This window comes from Aedes aegypti, chromosome 2 (assembly GCF_002204515.2).
Source record: "Aedes aegypti strain LVP_AGWG chromosome 2, AaegL5.0 Primary Assembly, whole genome shotgun sequence".
Classification (NCBI taxonomy): domain Eukaryota; kingdom Metazoa; phylum Arthropoda; class Insecta; order Diptera; family Culicidae; genus Aedes; species Aedes aegypti.
This window is the reverse complement of record NC_035108.1, coordinates 103,711,255-103,735,097: the sequence shown is the minus strand read 5'-3', so window position 1 is coordinate 103,735,097 and position 23,843 is coordinate 103,711,255. Positions and strand designations below refer to the sequence as shown.

The window sequence follows — 23,843 nt, the reverse complement described above, 5'->3', positions numbered from 1 at the left end:
GCATCCTTAACTTCCCCCATCGTGGGAGCTGGTTGGTTTCTGCTGTCCGCTGTGCTGACGTAGCCATCGCCTTCGCTGTCCTGACCTTCTGTACCTGTGTTCTCTGCGCCATTCAGGTGTTCATCGTAGTGCTGCTTCCACCTTTCGATCACCTCGCGTCCGTCCGTCAAGATGCTCCCATCCTTATCCCGGCACATCTCAGCTCGCGGCACGAAGCCTTTGCGTTTCTTGAGAACGGTACAGCAACTCCATCTCTTGGCATTCCACCTCTTCCAGGCGGCGCATTTTGTCCCGGAATAGGCGGGTTTGCTGTTTCCGCTTCAGTCTGTATCGTTCCACGTTTTGCCGCGTTCCATGCTGCAGCATTGCAGCCCGCGCTACATTCTTTTCCTCTATAACCTCCTGGCACTCCTCGTCGAACCAATCGTTTCTTGAGCTCCGTTCCACATATCCGACAACGCTTTCGGCAGCGTCGTTAATGGCTGCTTTGACTGTCCTCCAGCAGTCCTCAAGAGGGGTTCTATCGAGCTCGCCCTCATCCGGCAACGCTGCCTCAAGATGCTGCGCGTATGCATTGGCGACATCCGGTTGTTTCAGCCGCTCGAGATTGTACCGGGGCGGGCGTCGGCACCGTACATCATTGATGACTGATAGTTTTGGGCGCAGTTTCACCATCACCAGGTAGTGGTCGGAGTCAATGTTAGCGCCACGATAGGTTCTGACGTCGGTTATGTCGGAGAAGTGCCGTCCATCGATCAAAACGTGGTCGATTTGCGATTCTGTCTGCTGAGGTGATCTACAGGTGTACCGATACGGGAGGCTGTGCTGGAAATAGATGCTACGAATGGCCATATTCTTGGAGGCGGCAAAATCTATCAGTCGTAGGCCGTTCTTGTTCGTCAGCCGGTGGGTGCTGAACTTTCCAATCGTCGGTCTGAACTCCTCCTCCTGGCCAACCTGAGCGTTTAAGTCTCCTATGATGATCTTGACGTCGTGGCTTGGGCAGCGGTCGTACTCGCGTTCGAGCTGCGCGTAAAATGCGTCCTTGTCATCATCAGTGCTTGCGGAGTGTGGGCTATGCACGTTGATTATGCTGAAGTTAAAGAATCGGCCTTTGTTTCTTAACTTGCACATTCGTTCATTGATCGGCCACCACCCGATCACGCGCCTTTGCATATCACCCATCACTATGAAAGCTGTTCCCAGCTCACGTGTGTTGCCGCAGCTCTGGTAGATGGTATGATTACCTCTAAACGTTCGCACCAATGCTCCTGTCCAGCACACTTCCTGCAGCGCTACGATGTCGAAACCGCGGGTCTTCAGTACATCGGAGAGTATGCGAGTACTTCCAATGAAGTTGAGAGATTTGCATATTTTTGAAATTAAAAAATGTTTGGAGGAATTTTTGTTAATACGCATAACTATTAACTTATGCGCCACTGATTCACGTTGAAATGAATTTTGATTATGACGACGTATTTTTTTTTTCAGTAAACGATGTGCTTCCATGCCTATTGAAAGTTACAGTTCAACGCCTTGCATTCCCCCACCCTCCAAGAAAAAGATCAGCGCCAAAACAGCTCAACAGCAGACCACCGAACTGAAAAACGGCGTACTGAATTGCTTCGCGCGTGACAACGAATGCTCCCCTCCCAAGATGCGCACAACTTTCCGACTGGAAAATTTTCCCCATGTCTGCCGGCTGTGTCTGAAGACGCCGAAGCCCCAAACGGAAGTGATGGTTCCTGTCGATTCGCCTGACCACCTGTTGGATGGAACCTGCATAGGCGAGTTTATCGATGAAGTTCTGCCGACGAAGGTCGCCTTAGACGAGGTAAGTTTGCTAAGAAGTCCGATAAAGACTTGTCTGGATAAGTCGAAATCAATACAACCTTCCTTAGTCCCAAAGAACAAGTTGCGCTTTAAGATTTAGGATCGTTTGCGACCCGAGCATTTGAACAGTTCACAAAAATCAATATGTTGACCAATCTCGGTTCTGCTGTTGGACTTAAATAAAAAGCATATAGGGTTTTGTTCTACTTCGTCGTAAGCGCTAATATTCGTCGTATCAAACTTTAAATGTTCCACTACGGCGGATATTCAAACTTACCTGCAACATAGATTCATTATCCAAGTGTAATTTTGTGAAAGCTGTTATGGTTTGTACACTTGTACACCAAAAATGCAATAAAACTACTGTATTTCGGTAAATAACTGCAGTTCAATTATCCACTTTGCACTTTTTCACCTAAATCGCATGGACGAACACGATTTGAGAGAAATGCTTAGCGATCGACTGAGCCACACCACTTTCCAACACAAGTTTCTTCCCGCCCCCGTGGGTGACTTACTTCGCCGAGCACTTATTTTCACTATGGAAAACCTTCGTACTTCTTCACTGAAGGATTTCATTCCAATCACACGCCGTAAAACTTCAATAAAGCACCAAATTTTACGAAATTTCCTCAACCGCCGCGTATAATTGAGAATATAAACAAAGTTCAATCCGTCGTACTGCGAAAAAAAAGCTTGTGCGCATCAATGTGTGCGTGACGCTCGACGTAAAAATACGGTTCCTTTGATTGTGTTGTTTTCGCTGTACTGTGAGCAAAAGCCATAATTGTACGGTCAAAAGGAATTGTGTTCATATGTTTGGGCTGAATTTTGACGACGAGCAATTAATTTTAAATGAAATAAGTATATTCCATCATGCTGAAGGAATGGAGGGAGATGCCCGTAGATCTATATATTCTAGTAAAACATTTCATTATAGCGTTGATATGTTTTGTTTTAACCATTCAATACACACAGTGAGCCGTAAGTTGTGAGACGAATCTGGCCTTTAGACGGAGTACACTTTGGAATTTTGTGTATTTTTTCGTAGCTCGGAAATCAAAATGATTTTATTTTGGGCTTAAACCTTGACTCATAACACGCATATGAAAAAAGTTGTTTATGACTTTTGAAACTTTTTTGTATTTTTGAAAATTGTTTGAAAAATTGTATTCTTATGTAACCTACAAATGCCTGGGGTTTATTTAACGTGTAATATAAAAAATCATACCTTTTATATTTTTCTACTATTAACCTATAACAGAAGAAAAGCTTGGTGGTATTAAAATAAGTTCAAACCCGTTTTTCCGTTAATTACACGGAAAATAAAAATATTTTCAGAAAAATATTTAAAATGTATTATTTTTAAAAGTACCGTAAAACTTGAATTTTTGTTATTGCTAAAAATCAGTAACTAGAAGAGGCTTCATAGAAAAATGAAAAAGAGTAGGGATGTTCAAAAATAAAAATTATAAAAATCAAAAACCAAAATTCATAGATTTGTAAATAAAAATAAATCATTGTCCAAAACGTGTTTAGAACGATTTTAGATAACTAAAAATGATATTTAGATTGAAAATAAAAATTTGGGTATTAGAGGGTTAATACGATGGATACTAGCACACCACCCTATGTCTCCGGATTTGATCACTGTGGTTTCTTTTTAGAGGTAAAGTCACTTTTTAGCTGAAATAGTCTCTAAAGATAATTTTTTCTGGTGTTGGAGTCCAGAGGTGTAAGAGAAACCTTCAAAGACGCTTACATGACATGATTTTCTGGAATTTCTTTTCAGACTTCTCTTGGAAATCTTCAGCAATTTGAGTGATCTTCAAAGATTTTTACTGGAATGTTAGAATTTAGAATTCTTCCAGTAGGTGAATTCCGGCGAACAATTTCTTCGAAAAGAAGCATTTTTCTTCCATTACTCACCAGCAAGAAAACTTCCTTTTCTTCGAAGAAAATACGCGCCGGAATTCGCCTACAGATCTTGAGACTCCTTGACCAATTCTCTCACTTATTTTGCAAGCGATTTTTAGAGGCATTTCTCCAGAATTAGGTTCAGGAAATCTATTGAGTGTCGTATCCACAAGGGAGCAACGTTTCCATGATGATATCACTGAGTACTTTTTTTACCATCACATATCACCGAAAAGCACAAGCCGTCCATATTCTCAATATTAATAAAACCGAATACATTATTGTAAACACTGACGTTTATTATTATTAATTAATTATTTTAAACACATAAAATATCGCGTCAAAACATTTTTCATCTCAATTTTACGGTATAAACACGCACCAACCATTCGCGCAGAAAATCGCCAATAAACTGATTTGCTTCAACTCGATTATGTTCGTCCAACTCTCCACGTCTGTCCCGTCTCAAAGAGTCTCTCCTATCCCTTTTCGTCTTTCATTTTTTCGTTCTCTTTCTCTCACATTCGTAGTCGTGCGTTGGCATACATTCGAATAGGCCTTCCATCATCTCGGCGCGATCGGTTCGCAAGAGATCTGTGCGAAGATAGAACACACTGGAAAAATAGCTAAATATTTTTGTGTTAGATTCATTATTCAATACTATCTGATATGCTCCATCCATTATACTACATTGAGCACTATGTTAAGCATACTTCCAGGAATTATTCCTGCAATTCTTCCAAGCATTTCTCGAGTAATCTTTTAAGTGAGATGTCCATGCATTCTCCAATTGTTTATTTAAGGTTTCACCCCAAGAAATACTACCGCTATCATTCCAATTATTTCTCTTTTCATGAGCTCTTTCTGACATCCTGACATCCTCTTTCCTGATGAACTCCGGCAATGATCGCTGAATGAATAAGAAATACATCTTAAAGAGTTTCTGGAAGGATCCCCGATGTTTACGTTATTTCTGAAGGTCTTAGAGAAATCTGTGGTTGGAATAACAGAAATCCTTTGGATCTATGGTTGAATTTGAAGACATTTTTTGAAGGAAATGCTAAGAAACCTTCGGAGGTATCTCTAGATAATTGACTGAAGAGGTCTCAAATAAAAGACTTGGAGGAAGTCGTAAAAAGTCGATGGAAGCATCATTAAACGAATTCCTAAATGACTTGAGAAATTACAAAAAAAAATGTTTTGTGGAATTCCTAGTGTAATTTTTTATTTTATCTTTTTAACGAAATGTTTATTCCAGGGCTAGTTTATCTCGGGACCAACGGCTTTACTTCCGTTATAGTCACTTATGACGTAAGAGTTATAGTCGTCACTATAACTCTTACGTCATAAGTGACTATCTCGGGGATGGGATTCGATCCCAGATCCTCGCCGTGAGAGGCGTGTGTTCCAACCACTACACCAGGTCCGTCCCCTTCGTAGTGGAATCCTTCGACAAATTTCTGGGGTTATCCTTATTATTATCTTCATTATCGAGACTTCCAGCACGTGGCTGATTCGTCTCCATCATTGTGTAGGAGAGGGCTTCGCGTTGAGAGGTCCCGTGTCATACAAACTTTATATATACCGTCGATGGGGGTGACAATGGGTCTAGGGGGTGAGATTGGGTCAAAACGGAAAATTATAATTTATGAAATATTTCAGCTAATAACGCTGATATTACTAAAAAAAATAATTCATATGTTAGGGAACATAGTATTACATGTAATTCATCACAATATACATTTTTAGAAATAGTAGTTTTCGTTTACTTTACCATTAAACTTGTATATTGAAACTAGATAAAATTTACCACATTAAATTTCTCCTGTGCAAAGTATCAGGCATGTACTATGACCTCTATCGTTATTTTAGTAGAAGGTTGAAAGTCTTTTCATTGCACTTCACACGTATTTTCCGGAATCTATTTGATTTTTCCAAGAAAATTTAATTTTTTTCGGTACGGTGTCTTAAACAACAAAAATGGGGGTGAGATTGGGTCAAGCAAGAACGATAGAAAATGAAATTACAAGTCCACTTTTTTGACATTTTACGGTGCCGGGGGTTCTTTTTTTATTAAGAAGTGTTTGTTCTTTCTAAATACAACATCTCTGAAACATCAAACAAATCTACTTGAGTATTCCTTGCGTTGAATAACAATGCAACGCATTTCGACTTCTCAAACCAGCAACTGTGTTTCGTGCGCAGCAACATCATAAAATTTTATCAAGTGGATTTTTTTTTCGAAATTTAATTATTTATCAGTGATTTTATATTATAGAAACATCTCACGTAAATGAGTTGCATCGCTGAAATACTGGGATTATGACGTCAACATCTGCCTGAAATGTATTGATCGTGGAATGTCGCACCGAAATTTAACTATTTGTGATGGTTTAAAATAAGCACTGTTTCAGTACACCTTTGGGGAAACTGAATAGGCTTTATGGTAATGGGGATGAGACTTTGAAGAAAATTTAAGGGAAAAAACAAGAAAATTTATGTAAACTTGACGATAAATGTTGGATTTACATATTTTTCTCATAGCTCTTCAATTTTTTGGTATAATCGTTCTTTTAAGTGGGTTTATCATACCTGTGAAACATCTTATATATCTTCTCGTCTTGTTTGCATCGTATTTTATCAATATCTTTCAGTTGTGAATGGTTTTTAAAATCATCAGGGTGTCCATCCATCCGGGAAAAGCGGGAAAAACACGGGAATTTCATTTGGCCGGCAAAAATTCGGGAAATAACCGGGAAATTGTAGAACACACCGGGAAAAATATGTATTCCGAATATAAGTGAATCAATTGTTTTCAATTTTAAGTACCTAGGTACTGTAGACAAAACTGAAAAAAATTGCCTCAAGATACACAACTGACAACTCAAACTTCGCATTATGATTAACTTTTAGTGCGATGCTAGAGGGATAGTAAATGGTTTCTAGTGATCCTAATTAACGAAAATCGTTGGTTCCTGAAGAGATTTATGGCATTTTTTGTATCCATTTCTACCGATTTATTTTGAGATGATTTAAACATTTCTGGCGTCAAGATATTGAGCCAATTCAAAGGAGATTTCGTTAAACATCATTGAGATCCTTGAAAATTTTGTAGAAGGACACATAGTGATTCCCGACAAGCTTCTAGGTGAGATGCTTGATGGGTTTAAATAAAGATTCACGACATATTCTTGATGAGATTCTCACGGGAATCTATGCGATAATTGACCAGGTAATTGAAGGTGCTTTGGAAAATAACTTCGAAGTTAAGTAGTGGATAGCTTATAACACTACAAACAAGATTTATGAAAGATTTTTTTATTCTCAGTAGAATTCAAGCGCTTAGTGGAAAGCTGACCTATAAAGATTTTTTTTGAGTGATTTTACTACCAAAAGTAGAAGTATGGGCCAATTTATTACGAGTTTCTGTTCGGCGGATTATTGGAGATGCTTATTCTTGGTTAAGGCTTGGTAAATTATTCTTGGGCAGATGGATTACTAGAAAGATGCTGTTATGGATTTATGTCAACTTATCAATTTTTTAGTATGCTTCATAGAGGAACAATCAAATCGACACTGTTCCTTCATAAGAGTTTAACTGACATGAGCGGATTCTTTTCATCGAAGTTAATAGCGAAATAACTTCGCCAAAATAAATAAATCTATAATATTTGTTGTTTATGAAGTTACTTATTCTTTTTCCTACAGCACGAAAACATGTTACGAAAAGTAGATTAGTTTTCTGCAATAATGCAAAGTGAGCAACGGTGAAGAGAAATCGATGAAAAAATCTATGTCGAAATGTTCTTTTTTTTTATTCTCTACTAGTGGTCCCAGCAAACTTCGTCTTGCCATCAAGTAGGCTATTGAAAAACGCTATGGAACATTCCATACAAAATGACAGCTCCATTCACGCTCGTTTTTCCCAAATTTCCCGTTGAATATCCTAGGATTTTTATACACACGAACACGTCGGAACCCTTGATAAACAAAACGGAGAAAGAATGATTTAAATCCGTTGACCCGTTCGTAAGTCATTTCGTGACATACAAACACCATTCCATTTTTATTTATATAGATTTACTTAATTTATTGAGCTCTTATTCGCCAGCATGGGCATCACTAGAGCGAATTCAAATTTGACAGTTGTTCTTTCTGCTTTATCGATTGAATCAATTGTGGATCTGATCCAACGTTACTTGTGATGTTGCTTTTCCAGAGAGAGTCCAGAGAGAAATCCATTTTTCTTTGCCGTTGGTCGATCGTCATGTTATCCAGGTACATTAGAGCATGTTGGCTCAGAAGAGGGTCAGTTGTCAGTCCGCTTTCAGACGGCCATGGTGTTGGACGGGTGGAGCTCGTGTAATTTTCAAGCAGACTGGCAAAGAGTTTTTTGTTGGGGGGCTGGGTATCAAACCCATGACGATCCGCTTATGAAGCGAACATGTAGCCAACTACGCCACGTTGCCCCCTTAAAATGTTCTGCTAAAAATATAGAGTTAAGAGTTAAGAGATATAGTTTCTGCTAAAAACATCTTTCCTTGGATCCAATGAGATTAAGATTTCTTTAGGGTTATGGGTCATGCCTAACGCATAATTTGTAAGGTGTGAAGTGAATGGATTGGCTATTAAAATTTTCTATTTTGGTGTGCTATGGTCAACATTTAGATATTCTCCTTGACTTTTCGTAGTTAGTGCGACCGACTGAAAATAAATACTGGAAGCCCAATGTTTCGGATAACACAGCACAATTAAGCTTAATCAGTTGGTCATAAGTTAATGAATAGCGTTCTATTCAGCTTACTTTTTAAATTACTCATCGAATTTGAGTTCACAACAAGTTGTTTTCTGCGCTTGATAGAATGCTATAAAACTCAATAACAAACTTAAAAATATTACACAAACATCAAAAAGCAGCTGTTGCATGTTTTCTTCCTATTATTGTAATTTATTATTACTGGTGGATTTTCTGAAAGGAAACACCTGCCACTATTTTATTTTTAGTTAAATGTATGAAGAACATTACATCAGTCTTGAACACGGATCCTCCTCTTTGTATCTTGAGTACATACCACTGATCCATCAATGCGTTGAGCAAATCCTTATGATTTCTCTCAATATGCTGATTACGTCTATTTGTGCTTTTACACATTAGAGATAGAACATTATCGGAACTTTGAAATCTCCAAGAAGTGGAGATATAAACCAATATATATTTGAAAGTATCAACAAGTTTATTACGATCTTTTTGTAAACTTGAATCATATGACATTCCTTAGTTTGTTTTGAATCGCGATTGATTTATCAAATTCATAAACTACGGGCTACAATACTTGTGCAATAAAAGTAATTAAAAAGTCATAACAAAATAAAATAAACGTTATAATGCAATAGACGCCAGTGACTAGGTTTGTGGTCAAAGATTAAATGAAGATTACCAACAAAGCTGAAACCCCCAAGAAGCTGTAGGAACTTTGCTTGTTGCCGATGAAAATGCCGTTGTTTGATGCAATCGCTATTTAGCGCTGGAATTTTCTTTTCTTCCTACATCTATTTGAATAGGAATTTTAGTGTGTTATGTAATACAGTGGAAACTGTGCAGTGCATCAAACTACTCATATAAAGATGTTTGAAAGTTTTTTTTTCTTCTGCTCTGTTCACTTTTCCAAAGTCCAAAAGAAGTTCCAAACCAGTACGGTTATTACTTAATCTTAACTTAGTGTACGAAGTTTGAAACCAGTTCAATTTTTCCAAGTTGCTTCAAAGTTACCATTTGAACTTACTGTGTACTTCCATATCAAACTAAAGTTCATTATAGGTGTGCTTAGTGCTTTTATTGAACTTGATACTTAAGTTCAAATCGAGTTCATCATAAACGATTTGATCAGCAAAAAAGTTCCAAAAACCTAATTCCGGACCAAGTTTGAACTTATGAGTTCACTAATAAAGTGTAATCTGAACTTTTGATGGCTTGGGAGGTTATTTCCGCCGTGCCAAATACTTTTTTCACCGGATTCTAAAATTTTAAGGGACTTTTTGATCAACGATTTGAATCTCTTTAAAAGAAAACGTTCAAAGACCTAGTATAAAAATAGTTTAAGCAGCAGTTCTTAGTTCTGACATTTTTTTATGTTTGTTGAAAAGATCTTCAATGTTGTTTTTATTTTGGACTTTACAATAAACCTTTGATATCTGTTTGTCCAATGCTCCTGCGGAATTCAAACCAATATTATTTTAAACCCAAAGAATTTTAAAAATATCATTCAAACAATTCATAAATAACTTAGATCAAGTCCTCCGAATTAGCACTAATGGAATGAAAACAAAACGAAAAAGTAGCAAATAATTTCTACCTAATTCTGAACTACTAAACATGCTAGAGCAAACAGCTGTAGAATTTACAAAACCCTGATAATATGATTAGATTAGATTTCAATAGCTATTAAATCCTTTATTCTATTTAATCTAACATGTAACTGCAATGGTATTGCTACTTTTTACAATATTTGACAATCTTTATATAAGAAAATAAAATGATCTAATATTATCAAAAAGTATAAAAATCTTTACCGATGAAAAAATCTTTTGAAATTGAAAACGAATATTTTGAAAGTCAAATCAAATATCACCACTTACTAGCAAGTCGAAGGATTTTGATGTAGTTCGGTTTAAAATTTTCAGGCACCCGGGAAAAATCCGGGAATTGGAAAACTGATTTTGAATGGACACCCTGAATCATATTCTCAAAAACAAGTTATTTTAATTACAGTGACCCAATGTCACCCCCTCTATGGGGTGAGATTGGGTCATTTTTCATTCACTTGTGGGGCCGCTGTGAATAAATATTTTTCTTTAATTTTTTTGAACAGTTGTTAATGTACCATCAAAGTACATACACACCAAATTTGAAGTTTATTGGAGTTAAATTGCGATAGATATTCAATAAATAAATCGTACACATCCCTTTTTGACCCATTCTCACCCCCAACGACGGTACATTTTAATATCGTAAATTATTATATTGTAAGCGTTGAAATCCATACAGTAAGCCAAATCGTTACAGGGTTCGTTTCAGGGTTTCAAGGTAACGTGGGTTCTTTTCAGGGTTCGTTTCTAGGCGTTAGAGTCCTTCGGTAATACATATCGCTAGCAAGTTGGTATCAGCGTTGTCGTGTATCGTTTAGTGGTTTTAAGATTACATCTTTAGTGTGTCTCAAATTTTGTTGTAAAGTTCAGCATCTTTGAGAAAAAAAAACTATTATTACATTATTAGTGGTGGTAAGCTCCATCGAAGTTAATACGCCAATCGCGTATTATCCTCGATTTTACTATAGTAAAATCGAAAATAATACGCGATTGGCGTATTAACTTCGATGGAGCATACCACCATAGGAGCTTCATTCATTGGGACCCAGATAGCCGTAGCGGTAAACGCGCAGCTATTCAGCATGACCATGCTGAGGGTCGTGAGTTCGAATCCCGCTGGTCGAGGATCTTTTCGGGTTGGAAATTTTCTCGATTCCCTGGGCATAGAGTATCATCGTACCTGCCACACGGATATACACATGCAAAAATGGTCAATCGGCAAAGAAAGCTCTCAGTTAATAACTGTGGAAGTGCTCATAAGAACACTTATCTGAAAAACATGCTTTGTCCCAGTAGGGACGTAACGCCAGAAAGGAGGAGCTTCATTCGCAAGCGCATCTCTGATACTATCGGAGATATCGTACACTCAAAATAATCCAAACGATATTGTTAGGGGAAGTGGTGGTGAAATGAACAGGGGTGGTAAAATGAACACCGTGCCTTTTACCGAAAAAAACAAATTTCGATTATCATTATCACGCACGGACGATTTAGAGCATACATCTGAGTGTTCGAGTTGATGCGTAGGTCAATTGAAGTGAAAATATTAACGAAAAATAATATTTTAGAAAACCACGTTTGGAAATTATAACTGACGTAACTTTTAGCTCGGAAGACTTGAGGTTTTTCAGTGAGGTGAATATCGTTATGATATGATGTCAAATCTGATACCTTTAGAATTCTGTTTGAATAGGTTACAATCATTAATGGATGTATTTTCGGTGGGGCAATGAAAGTTTTGAGAAATATTTGTTTTGCTCACGTGTTTTGCGTGGTGTTCATTTTACAATAGCCACACTAAAAAACTGATTTCAAAATGCGGCGAGTTGAGGCGCGTCGCGAGTCTCACTGGCGCGATCCGGTTTGGTGGCGGTGCGACAATAGCGTTCTACGGCTAATGCTTCTACTGATATTCCACAATCGTAGGTAATCGGAAAGCCATCAGCTAGTGTTGAAATTTTCTTCAGCTTCTCAACGGGATTTTTGTTGCGTAGTAGCAGCACGTACGTGATTCCTCCTTTTCCGTGTAGGCGCAGTCTATCTTCACTTCCAGATAACTTTCCACAGATTTTCGAAGAAGAAAAAGAGCTTGGAGAAGATTCCCCGAGACAGCTTGCATTCTCATCACCAATTGACCGTGATGACCTTGAGGATCTCCCCATTCAGGAAACAGAGGGCCTGCAAATTCTCCATCACGACAGTTGGACGGTCCCGTGTCCCCTAGGGACCAGCCCACTGAAGACTGCCAAATTTTATACGCTCAACAATATTTGCTTTCTCTAAAATGGATATAATCAGTCTGCGCTGCACACCATCTGGTTTGCAACAGAGTATTGTCCGCAGCACTTTACGCTTACCGAAGGTTTTCCGGACATAGTGATTTCCTGGATGGTTTCCGAAATTGTGCACCTATGTTAACGATCAACGTTCCGTCATCGTAATCATCGTCATCATCGAAACTTCAAAAGCAGTTTTTCTGTTCATAACTCAAAATTATTCGATGAAAATGTGTTCACTGTGTTTCGGTTGGAGAATGGAATACAGTGAACACATTTTCCTGTAAATTTTCTTGATTTTGAACGAAAAAACTGCTTTTGAAAATTCAGAAATCAATGACGGATCCTGCCCCCTTAAGGCCCAACAGAAATGAACTCGGTCTACCCATTGATTTTTGCGAGCGGTTTGAAATTTCTGGTCAAAACCGTCCCAATTTATAACGGCTGTATTCTGTCTGTATTCTAGATTTCCATAAAACAAATCATCAAAAAGTTTCAAATTACTAGGTTATTGAGTACAGTAATAAAATACATTGATTTAAAATGGGATGAAACAGACCCAAAGTCCTTACTAAGGTTGTTAACACATCGTTCTTCTTTCAGCACAGCCAACGTTTCCTACCGAGAGCGGTTTGTCTGCCCTGCCTGGAGCTCCTGAAGTTCTTTGCCAAATATCGAAGCAAGATTACGATCGTCCATTTGCTGATGAACTCGTTGATCGATCTGAAACGACGCAAAAATCCCAAACCGCTTGCAGACCTCTTCAGTCATCAATCCGACCAGCTAAAAACGGTGATCAAAGACATTGGCCTGTGCCGAAGAGAAAAATATAGCGTTAAAACTTTGCTAAAGGAGTTTTCCCGCTATGACCTGGCATCGTTTGAAGGATTCGATAGCGATGAGGTGATTCAAAAGCAGGAACAATGCGAAAATCTTGTAGAAGAGTTATCAAATTTGCCAACGGAATCCGGTGCTTTAATTGCCGAGGAATGTACTATTGAGGAAATCAACGAACTGACCAAGGACAATCCGGATCTTCAGGTGGTGGATAACTCGGATAGTTTTCCGATTCCTAAGGAGAAGAAACCTCCCGCCAAATCTAAGTACGGAGGACAAAAACTAGAAGAACCACTGCAGTGTTCCAAATGCCGTTATACAACGTACTACAAACGTAACTTCCAGACTCACCAAGAGGTACACGAAAAACGGGAAGCCCGAGTGTACCACTGTAAGGAATCCGGTTGTACGGCGGAGTTCAAAACTCGGAAAGAGTATAAACTTCACGGTCCGAAAGCGCACAAGGCTTTCATCTGTGATAATTGTGGATTGCGTTGCTCGTCAAAATCCGCCCTCAGAGACCATATGGCTCGTCATCAGATGCGATTGGACCACAAATGTCCCTACTGTAAGCGGGGACACAATACGAAAGCGGATCTGCGAAACCACGTCCGGTTTGCACATCTATTCAACATCAGCTATCCGTGCGAACTTTGCGGGATGACCTTCCAAAGGAAGTTCTCCTTGAAGGAGCATCTGCTGACGCACAGCGACACCTACAACTATCCCTGCACGATCTGCGACAAGAAGTTCAAGACGAACAGCTATCTCAAAAGCCACATTAGCGTTGTCCACGAGAGGGTTCGCTTACGCTGCAGCTATTGTCCTGCGGACTTCGAACGTAACTACAAGCTGCACAATCACATCGAAAACACCCACGGGATTCAGGTTAGGTTCGTTTGCGACGTCTGCGTTCTGACGTTCCAGAGTCAGGAGAAGTTGGACAGCCATCGGGCCCGGCACAATAATCCCCACGAGTTGGAATGCGGACGGTGTCTGTCCGGGTTTCAGTCGAAGGATCTGCTCGCCAGTCATCTGTGCATCACGTACAGGTAAGTCCCGTTGCTTGTTCTATATGGTATGGATCATAAAAAATATCGAATCCCTGAGCCTGTTTGTTGTGAAACGATCTGCCGGGGTAGGAATTGGCAAGAATCGGTCCGGCTAACTACATAAAACGCCACAAAATGCAAAATAAGTGTGCAAACATTTTATTCATGCTCTATAACATCTTCTTCCTTTTCCTACTCTGCACCCTAACTAGCTAGCTAAGCTTTTCTCCCTCATGGGTATTATCTTCTTCTGTGAGTACTCACGATTGCTTTCTCTATCATGCTGAACTGCACTGGTCGACCCCCAGGGCTGGCATCAACTCGCACAATGCGCGCAAAGAGCAGAATTTAACCACTGCACAAAGAGGAGACAGACGCGCGCAAAGTGTAACAACACGAACACAATGAGGACACGCAGTAGGAAAGAGAGTGTAAGCGATTACGCAAAGAGTAATGCTGACGGAGTGTGTTGGCAAAACATGCTCAAAGTGTACACAATTTGGCTCTTTTTACCTTATAACATGGGTATTTTTAAAACGAGACCAACGAATAGATGTCGGATAGCGATGTCCGTAGTTGTTTTGGAACTCAAGATGGCGACTTCCGGTTTGTGAAAAGCGTTTCAAACCCATGCAATATGGGTATTTTTGGAACGGGGCCGACGAGTAGATGACGGAAATCGATGTCTGACGCCATTTTGGAATCCAGGATGGCGACTTCCGGTTTGTGGAAAGCGCTTCAAACCCATGCAATATGGGTATTTTTGGAACGGGCCGACGAGTAGATGACGGAAATCGATGTCCGGTGTCGTTTTGGAATCCAAGATGGCGACTTCCGGTTTGTGGAAAGCGCTTCAAACCCATGCAATATGGGTATTTTTGGAACGGGGCCGACGAGTAGATGGCGGAAATCGATATCCGGTGTCGTTTTGGAATCCAAGATGGCGACTTCCGGCTTGTGAAAATCATTTTGAACCCATGCAATATGGGAAATCGATGTCTGACGCCATTTTGGAATCCAAAATGGCGTCAGACATCGATTTCCGTCATCTACTCGTCGGTCCCGTTCCAAAAATACCCATATTGCATGGGTTTAAAGTGATTTTCACAAACCGGAAGTCGCCATCTTGGATTCCAAAACGACAACGGACATTGATTTCCGGCATGTACTCGTCGGTCCCGTTCCAAAAATACTCCCATATATTCCAATAGAAGCTCCTATAGAAGCATTCGGTAGGTACTCAATGAGCCACACAAAGAGTGTGTGTTCACCATTTTCCATCAACACTTTGTGTCGAAGGATGCATTGCAGCGAGAGCAGAAACACAAAGAGGCGTCAAAGAGGGAAGAACCAGTGAGAAAGTGTAGCTGTCGCACTGCACTCAAATTCATGATCAACACAAAGTGCGCGCTCTTTGTGTTTTTCTGTTTTCACTGAGGAGATGCCAGCCCTGTCGACCCCTGGTCGATCTGCGCTAATTGTCGAAGATTCAGCTGCCCGCGATGCTACCGCTGCCCCGCGACCGCTCTCTAACGGGCGAATCGGATTTGGTCTAGGCAGTTCGCTCGTCGCAGTGGTGAGTCTTGACGATGTCGCTCGGGGTGTTGCCTGCGATCCTATCGTAGTACCGCTACCGCTCAGATGTCGTCCCGGGTTCGCCCGGAGGATGTCGCCGATCGAACGATCGCGACTCAAGCGTGCAGCCCTGCAACTGCTCCATGACGTCGAATTGCTCCAGACAATCCGCTCTTCGTGATAATCGTCCCCGCCGCCGTCGTTCCGGGTTCTTGTTCGAGCTATGGAGCTCTGTTGATGAATTTCGCCGATGCGAAGCTGTAATTGAACAAAAGAGCCCTACCGAGCGCTGTGCATTAGTCATCGTATGCCAAACGTCGTTTTGAGGCAGCTTACTTCTTCGTGAAGGCTCTTCTGTCTCGTTGGTGGTCTTAAATTAGGAGACGCTTTGAGATCGCCCCAAACGGCACGAACGGAGGTGGCTGCAGTCTTAAGAGACTTACTCGATCATTCTGTTGAAGAGGGTGTTATGTAGAGGATTTGTCGTGATTTGGCATGGTGACTGCGCTTACCGAAAGGCGTTTTCTACGGTCTACACTCAAGCAGTCGTCCTGGAATGTGATGAAATGGCTGTCTATTCCGAGTCCGTTCAGTCTTCCGCACGTGTCTCGCTCTGGTAACTGCTCTACGTGGGAAAATGATTCGGGTGATTACTGGAACATTCTCTCTAGTGTGCAAATTTCTTACCGGATCGTCACGTTGCTGATGGCTCTTGCGGAAGCTCGCCCCCTTCACAGAATCCTTTCCTTCGTTGGTCAATCCAGCTTCGCCTTTTCGCGGGTTGGTTTTAACCTCGCGGCCGATGAATTTAATCCCGTCTTCTGGCGGCACACTTTGGGTGAACCTGAGCGACTTCACTTGTAGCTGACTGGTGGAACACTGTATTTTTGTTCCACCACACTGATTTTTCCACTTAGGCACTCGGTGGTCTTTTTTCGGCGACTTTCGCGTGCACCCGTATCGACGAACTGCTGCAGTTTTTCGGCACGTTCCTTTCTCTTGGCGGAAGTCGTTTTTGACGTTTTGCCGGCTGTCGCGTCGGCTTGGAATTCGCAAGATATATTTTGACAAGCAATTTTTTTCAAGCAAGATTCCACTACATTCTAGATAATTTCAACAAATCTTTGTTTGAAACAACCGAACCTTTTGTTGTTTCGTTTGACATTTGTTGAAACAACCAAAAATTTAGGTTGTTTCAAACTAACAACAGTGGTTTGGTTTAAACAAGAATCTATTCAAAATAAACAAGTTTGCTGGTTGATTCAACCAATTTTTTTGTTTGGGATGAGGTGCAGATCGGTTTTTTATGTTTTTATTACTAATATTGATGAAAACAAAAATCTCACATGGGGTATTATTTATTTAGGTTTTTGCAATACATGTATTCTAAGATATTGTAATTTTCACGAATGATTAGACTTCCATGACAAAATTGAGAAGCTGCCAATAATTAGTGATCCTTTATATGAGAGATTAGCGGAAGTAAAATGGAATGATTTGGCAACAAACCAGCAATGCTGAGTTTGCTTGGCGTCGAGAATAATATTGTAACACGGACATGGCTTTCTCATTGCTAAAAAGTGTATTTTGTTTCGTTATAGATCTTTGAGCTACATTTCCAAACTAATAAACAGCAGAAAAAATCACTAACTAAATATCGCATTGACAAACATTCAAAAAAGGTAAATATTTCATATTGTTTGCTCTATGCAAAACAACTTTCACCGAAATAATTTCAAGCGGATTACATTACTCCTCAAGAAAAGTTCAAAACAAACATAACGCATGTTCGTTTGGCTCACGCTTTGACAGCTCTCGCTGCTCGATTGGCTCACACTTTGACAGAAATGTCAGCTTCCGCGTATTTTTTTTATAAAGGATCACTACCAATAATGTACTGAAGGTACATTTTCAAACACCATCCACCTTTCATCCTTGATTTCAGTCACTACCAGCTGGTTTTGACACAAGAACACGATCAGCTGGAGCATGAGAACAATAGCTGTGTTCAACGAGCTGCTCGAACTTGGTTGCAACCACTTGCGAGTCAGCTTTTGGTGTTCATTGAGCCACTCCAACCTACTTCGAGTCGCTCGGGTTTGTGTTCATTGAGCCGAGTCCAACCAACTCCGAGTCGCTCGAAACAGGTTGGAAGCTAGAGTCCGAGCTAGTTCAACCAGCTCGCAGTAGCTCGTGTTTTTGACGTTTAAAAACGTAAACATTGAAAAAAAAAAAGCAAAATTCCGAAGCGATACGGATTGTTAAGTGCGCGAATTTTTTTTTCACGTGGAATTCCGGTAAATTAGTAAAAAGAGTAAAAAGAGCGTTCATTGAGAAAGCAGCTTGGAGTTGCTCGAAGTAGCTTTGACAGTTATTTGTTGACAAAAAATACGAGCTAGTACAACCAACCCCGAGCAAGTTCGATCAAAGTCATTGAACACAGCTAATTACGATAACTGTAAACATCGGAGGACCAGCTGTTTTTGTTGTGTACACAAGAGCAGCTGGTGAGTCGAGAACAAAGAAAAAATGGTAAACATTAGCTGTGTTCAATGACTTTGATCGAACTTGCTCGGGGTTGGTTGTACTAGCTCGTATTTTTTGTCAACAAATAACTGTCAAAGCTACTTCGAGCAACTCCAAGCTGCTTTCTCAATGAACGCTCTTTTTACTCTTTTTACTAATTTACCGGAATTCCACGTGAAAAAAAATTCGCGCACTTAACAATCCGTATCGCTTCGGAATTTTGCTTTTTTTCTCAATGTTTACGTTTTTGAACGTCAAAAACACGAGCTACTGCGAGCTGGTTGAACTGGCTCGGACTCTAGCTTCCAATCTGTTTCGAGCGACTCGGAGTTGGTTGGACTCGGCTCAATGAACACAAACCCGAGCGACTCGAAGTAGGTTGGAGTGGCTCAATGAACACCAAAAGCTGACTCGCAAGTGGTTGCAACCAAGTTCGAGCAGCTCGTTGAACACAGCTATTGAGCCGGCCGGAGAAAACTGTCATGAACATCAGGCTAGTTACATGGGCGGCGGTGATCGAAAAGGGGCAGCGAAATCGAAGGCGAAATCTGAGAAAGACGAAATTCAGATCACTAAAGTCTAAGTGGTAAAAAAAATCGCAATAAATTATTGAAATAATTGAAACACCAGGCTCTTCAAATCGAACGAAAAGCTGCACACCATTTTCCTCCAAAAAATACTAAACAGCGTCATGGTTAGTCACTTTCTCCAGTCTGTAATTATATTAACATGCCTTTTATTTGCACATCCAAGAAATATGAGAAAATCTGTCTTACCTCTCTGGTGAGCAATTCGAGAGAAAAATAAGGCGTCAGCAGCAGCATTTATTGTTCGTTGTCATAGAATCTTGAAAAAACAAGTAAAAGTATTGAATAAACGATATATAGAATAATTTATAACTTAAATTACCTTCACACGCAACTTTACTTGAAATGCTTTTCATAAAGAATAAACTGCAGTTACTTATTATACATTTGAGCTGACTAATCTTGCTTTCGCAGAAACAACACATGAAGTTGATTTGTCACAAACTAAAATTTTGGTTGTTTCTAACTCAAATAAAATCTTAGTTTGATTCAACGTAATGTTTTGGTCGAACCAACCCGTTATTTTATATTGATGCCTATAGTTAACCAGAGAAACAAATAACCTAAATTTTAGTAAAATCAAACAAGCCGTTTGTAGAAACGAACTAAAAACTTAGTTTGAAACAACAATTATTCACATTACAAGAACACAAAGATGTTATGTTGAAACAACCTAATAAACAAATTAGTTTCAAACAAAACAATGAGTTTGGGACAACAAATTTCAGATTACAAATAACAAAATTGTCAGTTTGAAATTCAACAAACATTATGGATCAATGCACGAGTTCACTAAATTGACGTTTGAGCGGTGCCAAATTCATTCGTTACCATGGCCACATAAATAACACGGCACCGCTCAAACGTCAAATAGTGAACTCGTGCACAGGTCCATGGACCGATGCACGAGATCACTGGTTGACGTTTGAGCGGTGCCGTGTTATTTACGTGACCATGGAAACGAATGAATTTGGCACCGATTAAGCGTCAAATTAGTGAACTCGTGCATTCGTCCATGGACCAATGCACAAGTTTACTAATTTGACGTTTGAGCGGTGCCGAATTCACTCGTTGCCATGGTCACGTAAATAACACGGCACCGCTCAAACGTCAAATAGTGAACTCGTGCATTGGTCCATAGGGTGTTTTTTCTCCGTGATGGCAACGGGTGAATTCGGCACCGCTCAAACGTCAAATTCGTGAACTCGTGCATAGGTCCATAGTAACGAACAGTTTGGTAACTGCCGGCGAGGGTGTTCTTTCTGGTGTTCTCTTGTACTTTCTGACGCATTTTTGAAAACCAACGCGTCGGTGTGCGACGCCTTGGTTAAAGCGCCGTCGACAGAAGCGTCGCGTCACTCTTCTGGGCTGGTTTGTTGTCAGCCAGAGCGTTCTGTTTTGATTTCAACCAATGTTCGTGAATGAAACTGGTCGTGAACTCGCCGAACTCGCAACCGGAAACAGTATAGCTTTTGAATTATTAACGTTACGTTCGGGAAGTGATATTGTTTTGCACCGTCAATCATCGCCATGAAATGTTTCGTAACCGATTGTAGAAGTGACTTTCGTGGCCCTCAGTACGCCAGGCAACAGACAAAATATACACGACACCGGTTCCCGCCCGATCCGGAACGGAGGGCTGCCTGGGTCTACGCCATTGCCAGGGCCGAGAACCGGAAGCTAAACGTCGACGGGATAAACTTTGATGCCGTCCGGTTGTGTTCCAATCATTTTTCCCAGAGCGATTTCTACATCGCCAAAGGGAGGAGACTTTTGCACAAATCGGCAGTTCCTTGCCTGTTCGGGGACGATGCCGTGGAAAATGGGTAAGGCTTCTGTTTTCGTTCGAAAGGTGAAAGAAATTTCAATTTCCACGGATTTTCCAGGCAAAGATATGCTTTGAAATGTATGGAGAGTGGTGAATTTCCGCAAAGCATACCACCGCCCATTAAGATTAAGAAACTTGGCAAGGAAACGCAAAGACAGACCAAAGAACTAATTGACGACGTTTTGGGGTGTTTTGAGATTTACGACCCGCCCGAGGCCTCCACCGTGTTCCGGCTGGAAAAATTCCCGCACGTTTGTCGGCTCTGCCTGAAGGCACCGAAATCACGAACGGAAGTGATGATTCCCGTGGAAGCGACCAACTACCTGTTGGGTGGAATCAGCATCGTCGAATTTATATCTGAAGTCCTGCCGAATAAGGTCTCTTCCGACATGGTAGGTTCGTTAATAAGGTTGTAGGACATTTCCCAGAAAGACAAGCCCCAGAGAGACATTCCTCAGAATGCTTCAGAATTTCATTCCTCAGAATGCACAATTTTCCAGAAATCCATTCCCATGAATCCTTTTCATACATTTTAAAAAAGCCAGGACAAAAATTGGTTTATTCAACTTTATTGTCGTGAAAAATGTATCAATCTTAATATGTTTACTTACATTCTAGCAATTTTTAGTCCAAATTTATGCGATACTTTGAATACTGAATACTGAATCTGCATTAGACAGCTCGTTTCAGTTTTTCATTCATGTTCAAGAGGAACGCGAGAGAGGAGATAATCTGTAATTGTTACACAAGTCATTAAAAAACGTAACGCGAGGTTTTTTTGTGAATTCGTTCCAAAGTTTTTAAAAAAGATTCGTTTGGTGATTTTTTCACTAAACCCTACGAGGATTCCATCAAAAATTCAAACTTTGATATTTTCCACTTATTCTTCCAACCATTTTCATATGGATTCCTTCAATAATTCGTTGGTTTCTCCTGATAATTCCTCCAATGATTATTTCAGATAACCTATTGAGAAGTCTTTAAATAATTTTTATTTAAATTCTAACAGTAATTCCCCATGAATTTCATACGAAACTTTCTGCATCAGTATATTTAGAAATAACTGCTGAAGTTCTTCCAAACATTTCACGAGTAATTTCCGGAATAAAATCATCTTGGACTTTTTTTTCAAAAGTTCGTTTATGTTTTCATGCCAGCAATTATAACAGTAATTCCACTCATCATTCCTATACAAATGACTTCCGCCAGATGTTTCGCAATTCTTCATGACATGATCCGATTGATTTTTATTTCAATAATTATCTTGACAATTCAAGTTCCTTCAGAAATTACTTTAAAATTTCCTTTAGAAGCACCTCTCCGATTTTGGTTACTGTTTGGTTTCGTTTGGGTTCCTGTTTGGCTTCTTTTTCTTTTCTATTTTCTGACATGAAGTGTAAAGTTCCTGTTTCAAGCACTCAGTCGCTACTATCATTGCATTATTCTTCTTGCAAATATCTCATATAAGTTATATGATATAACTATTGTGCCGAAGGAAACTATTCTTCTGCTAATCTGCTAATATCAACGCACCCCCTAGCCATGGCCAATCTGCGTTGTTTACACAAACATCCCTATAAACCCCCACGCTGGGAAATACGTTTACCGAAAACGACGTTATGAGGCTCTGCACTGCATTCCTGTATTGGATTTACTTTAATGGCATTGTTGTTAGCAAATTCACAAAAAGTGAAAGAGAAAGAAAACATGATTTGTGCAGGCAGAGCCCCATAGGCCATGCTATACCCGTTAGCACGCCCGACGCCCACCGATGACAGAGTGGGTAGGCTCGCACCATCGTCCCGCCCTTCTTACCTATTTTTGAGTTAGGCAGATCTGTCAGGGTGTAAATAGTTATTATTATACATGTAATCAAACCGATTTACGACCTTCCACGTGTTAACGATCTTGAGGTGGGGATATTTGCGTGCCGGGTATGCGTATCTGTAGCAGTACCATGAATTTGTAATTATAATTTGTAAATAAATAGCATTAGTAGAAAATGTAATGAACTTCACCATTGAACTACCCCTTGAAATCGACCGCTCAGTTTGAGTGAATATTAGCATAGAACTCAATGAACTCACTGAGCTCATTTACTCCACACCGCAGTCCATAAACTAAATGAGTTCCAACTAGCCTTCTGGCGCCAAACCTCAGCAGCCATACGAACTTTGTTGAAGCGACCATGTGACGATCCTCGGACATCGACCTGTCGAGATCGTATTGAAGAATCGTTGACCCGGCCTTTCCTATTCATAATCTTCGGGAGGGAAGCGATTTGGAAGATCTATCTTGGGGAAAGGGGATGCTTTCACCCGACGAATTTGGAACTGTTGGGGAAACTTTTGGGGATCTTAACGAGCACGAAACACCACGGTTTGGGATGTAATTCAGAGCTGTAAGCTATGTATTTAATTAGTGTAGTTCATTTTCATCTTATCATATAAACTTACATTGGTCACCCTAGTTATTTTTCGCTGTCCCCAACAATCCAAACAATCGTAGTTCAGCAAACTTGATGGGCAATCTATAATGTTAAGGGCACAAACTCGCTGTAACCTACGTGTAGTATACAGAATAATAACTACTTACTAAATCAATTCTCGATTCGACACTTAACCCCTAGTTTTCGGCCTAACAGGTTCACTGTCGTTAATCTACCTGCCAAAGCAATTTGGGATTAATCAAATATTCTTCGCTTTTGCCTAATTACTTACGATAATTATCGGTTTAAGACGATTTAATTCTTGTATTATAAAGCTCCCACAGATCATAACCATCTAACTTCTACACATCTGGATGTATCAGTATTTCTGCTCATCATTCCAATTGACGTTATCGTCTACGTCTCCTACTATGACAGAATATAGCTGTCAGGCTCTCTGTCATTCGCAGTCTTCATTCGAGGGGTATTGAACGGTACTATTGGTCGCAAGGGGTTGGTGCGAATTACCGTAACAGTTCCCCGACCCGTAAGGCTGATCAGGGATCTCCGATCCAGCTTTACCTTCAGCTATATCCAACCGCGCCAACTTTGCGACTG

The 23,843-nt window shown here is 40.2% G+C and overlaps 1 protein-coding gene across 1 annotated transcript in view; it reads left to right on the top strand.

Annotated features, from left to right (window-relative positions):
• LOC5578255 (GDNF-inducible zinc finger protein 1) overlaps window positions 1–23,843 on the top strand; it is a 54,243-nt gene that overhangs the window by 4,749 nt on the left and 25,651 nt on the right. The window contains exons 2-3 of the mRNA XM_021841796.1: window positions 1,492–1,834; window positions 12,996–14,281. Of these exons, the coding sequence (XP_021697488.1) occupies window positions 1,492–1,834; window positions 12,996–14,281 (1,629 nt within the window). The remainder of the gene's footprint in view (window positions 1–1,491; window positions 1,835–12,995; window positions 14,282–23,843) is intronic.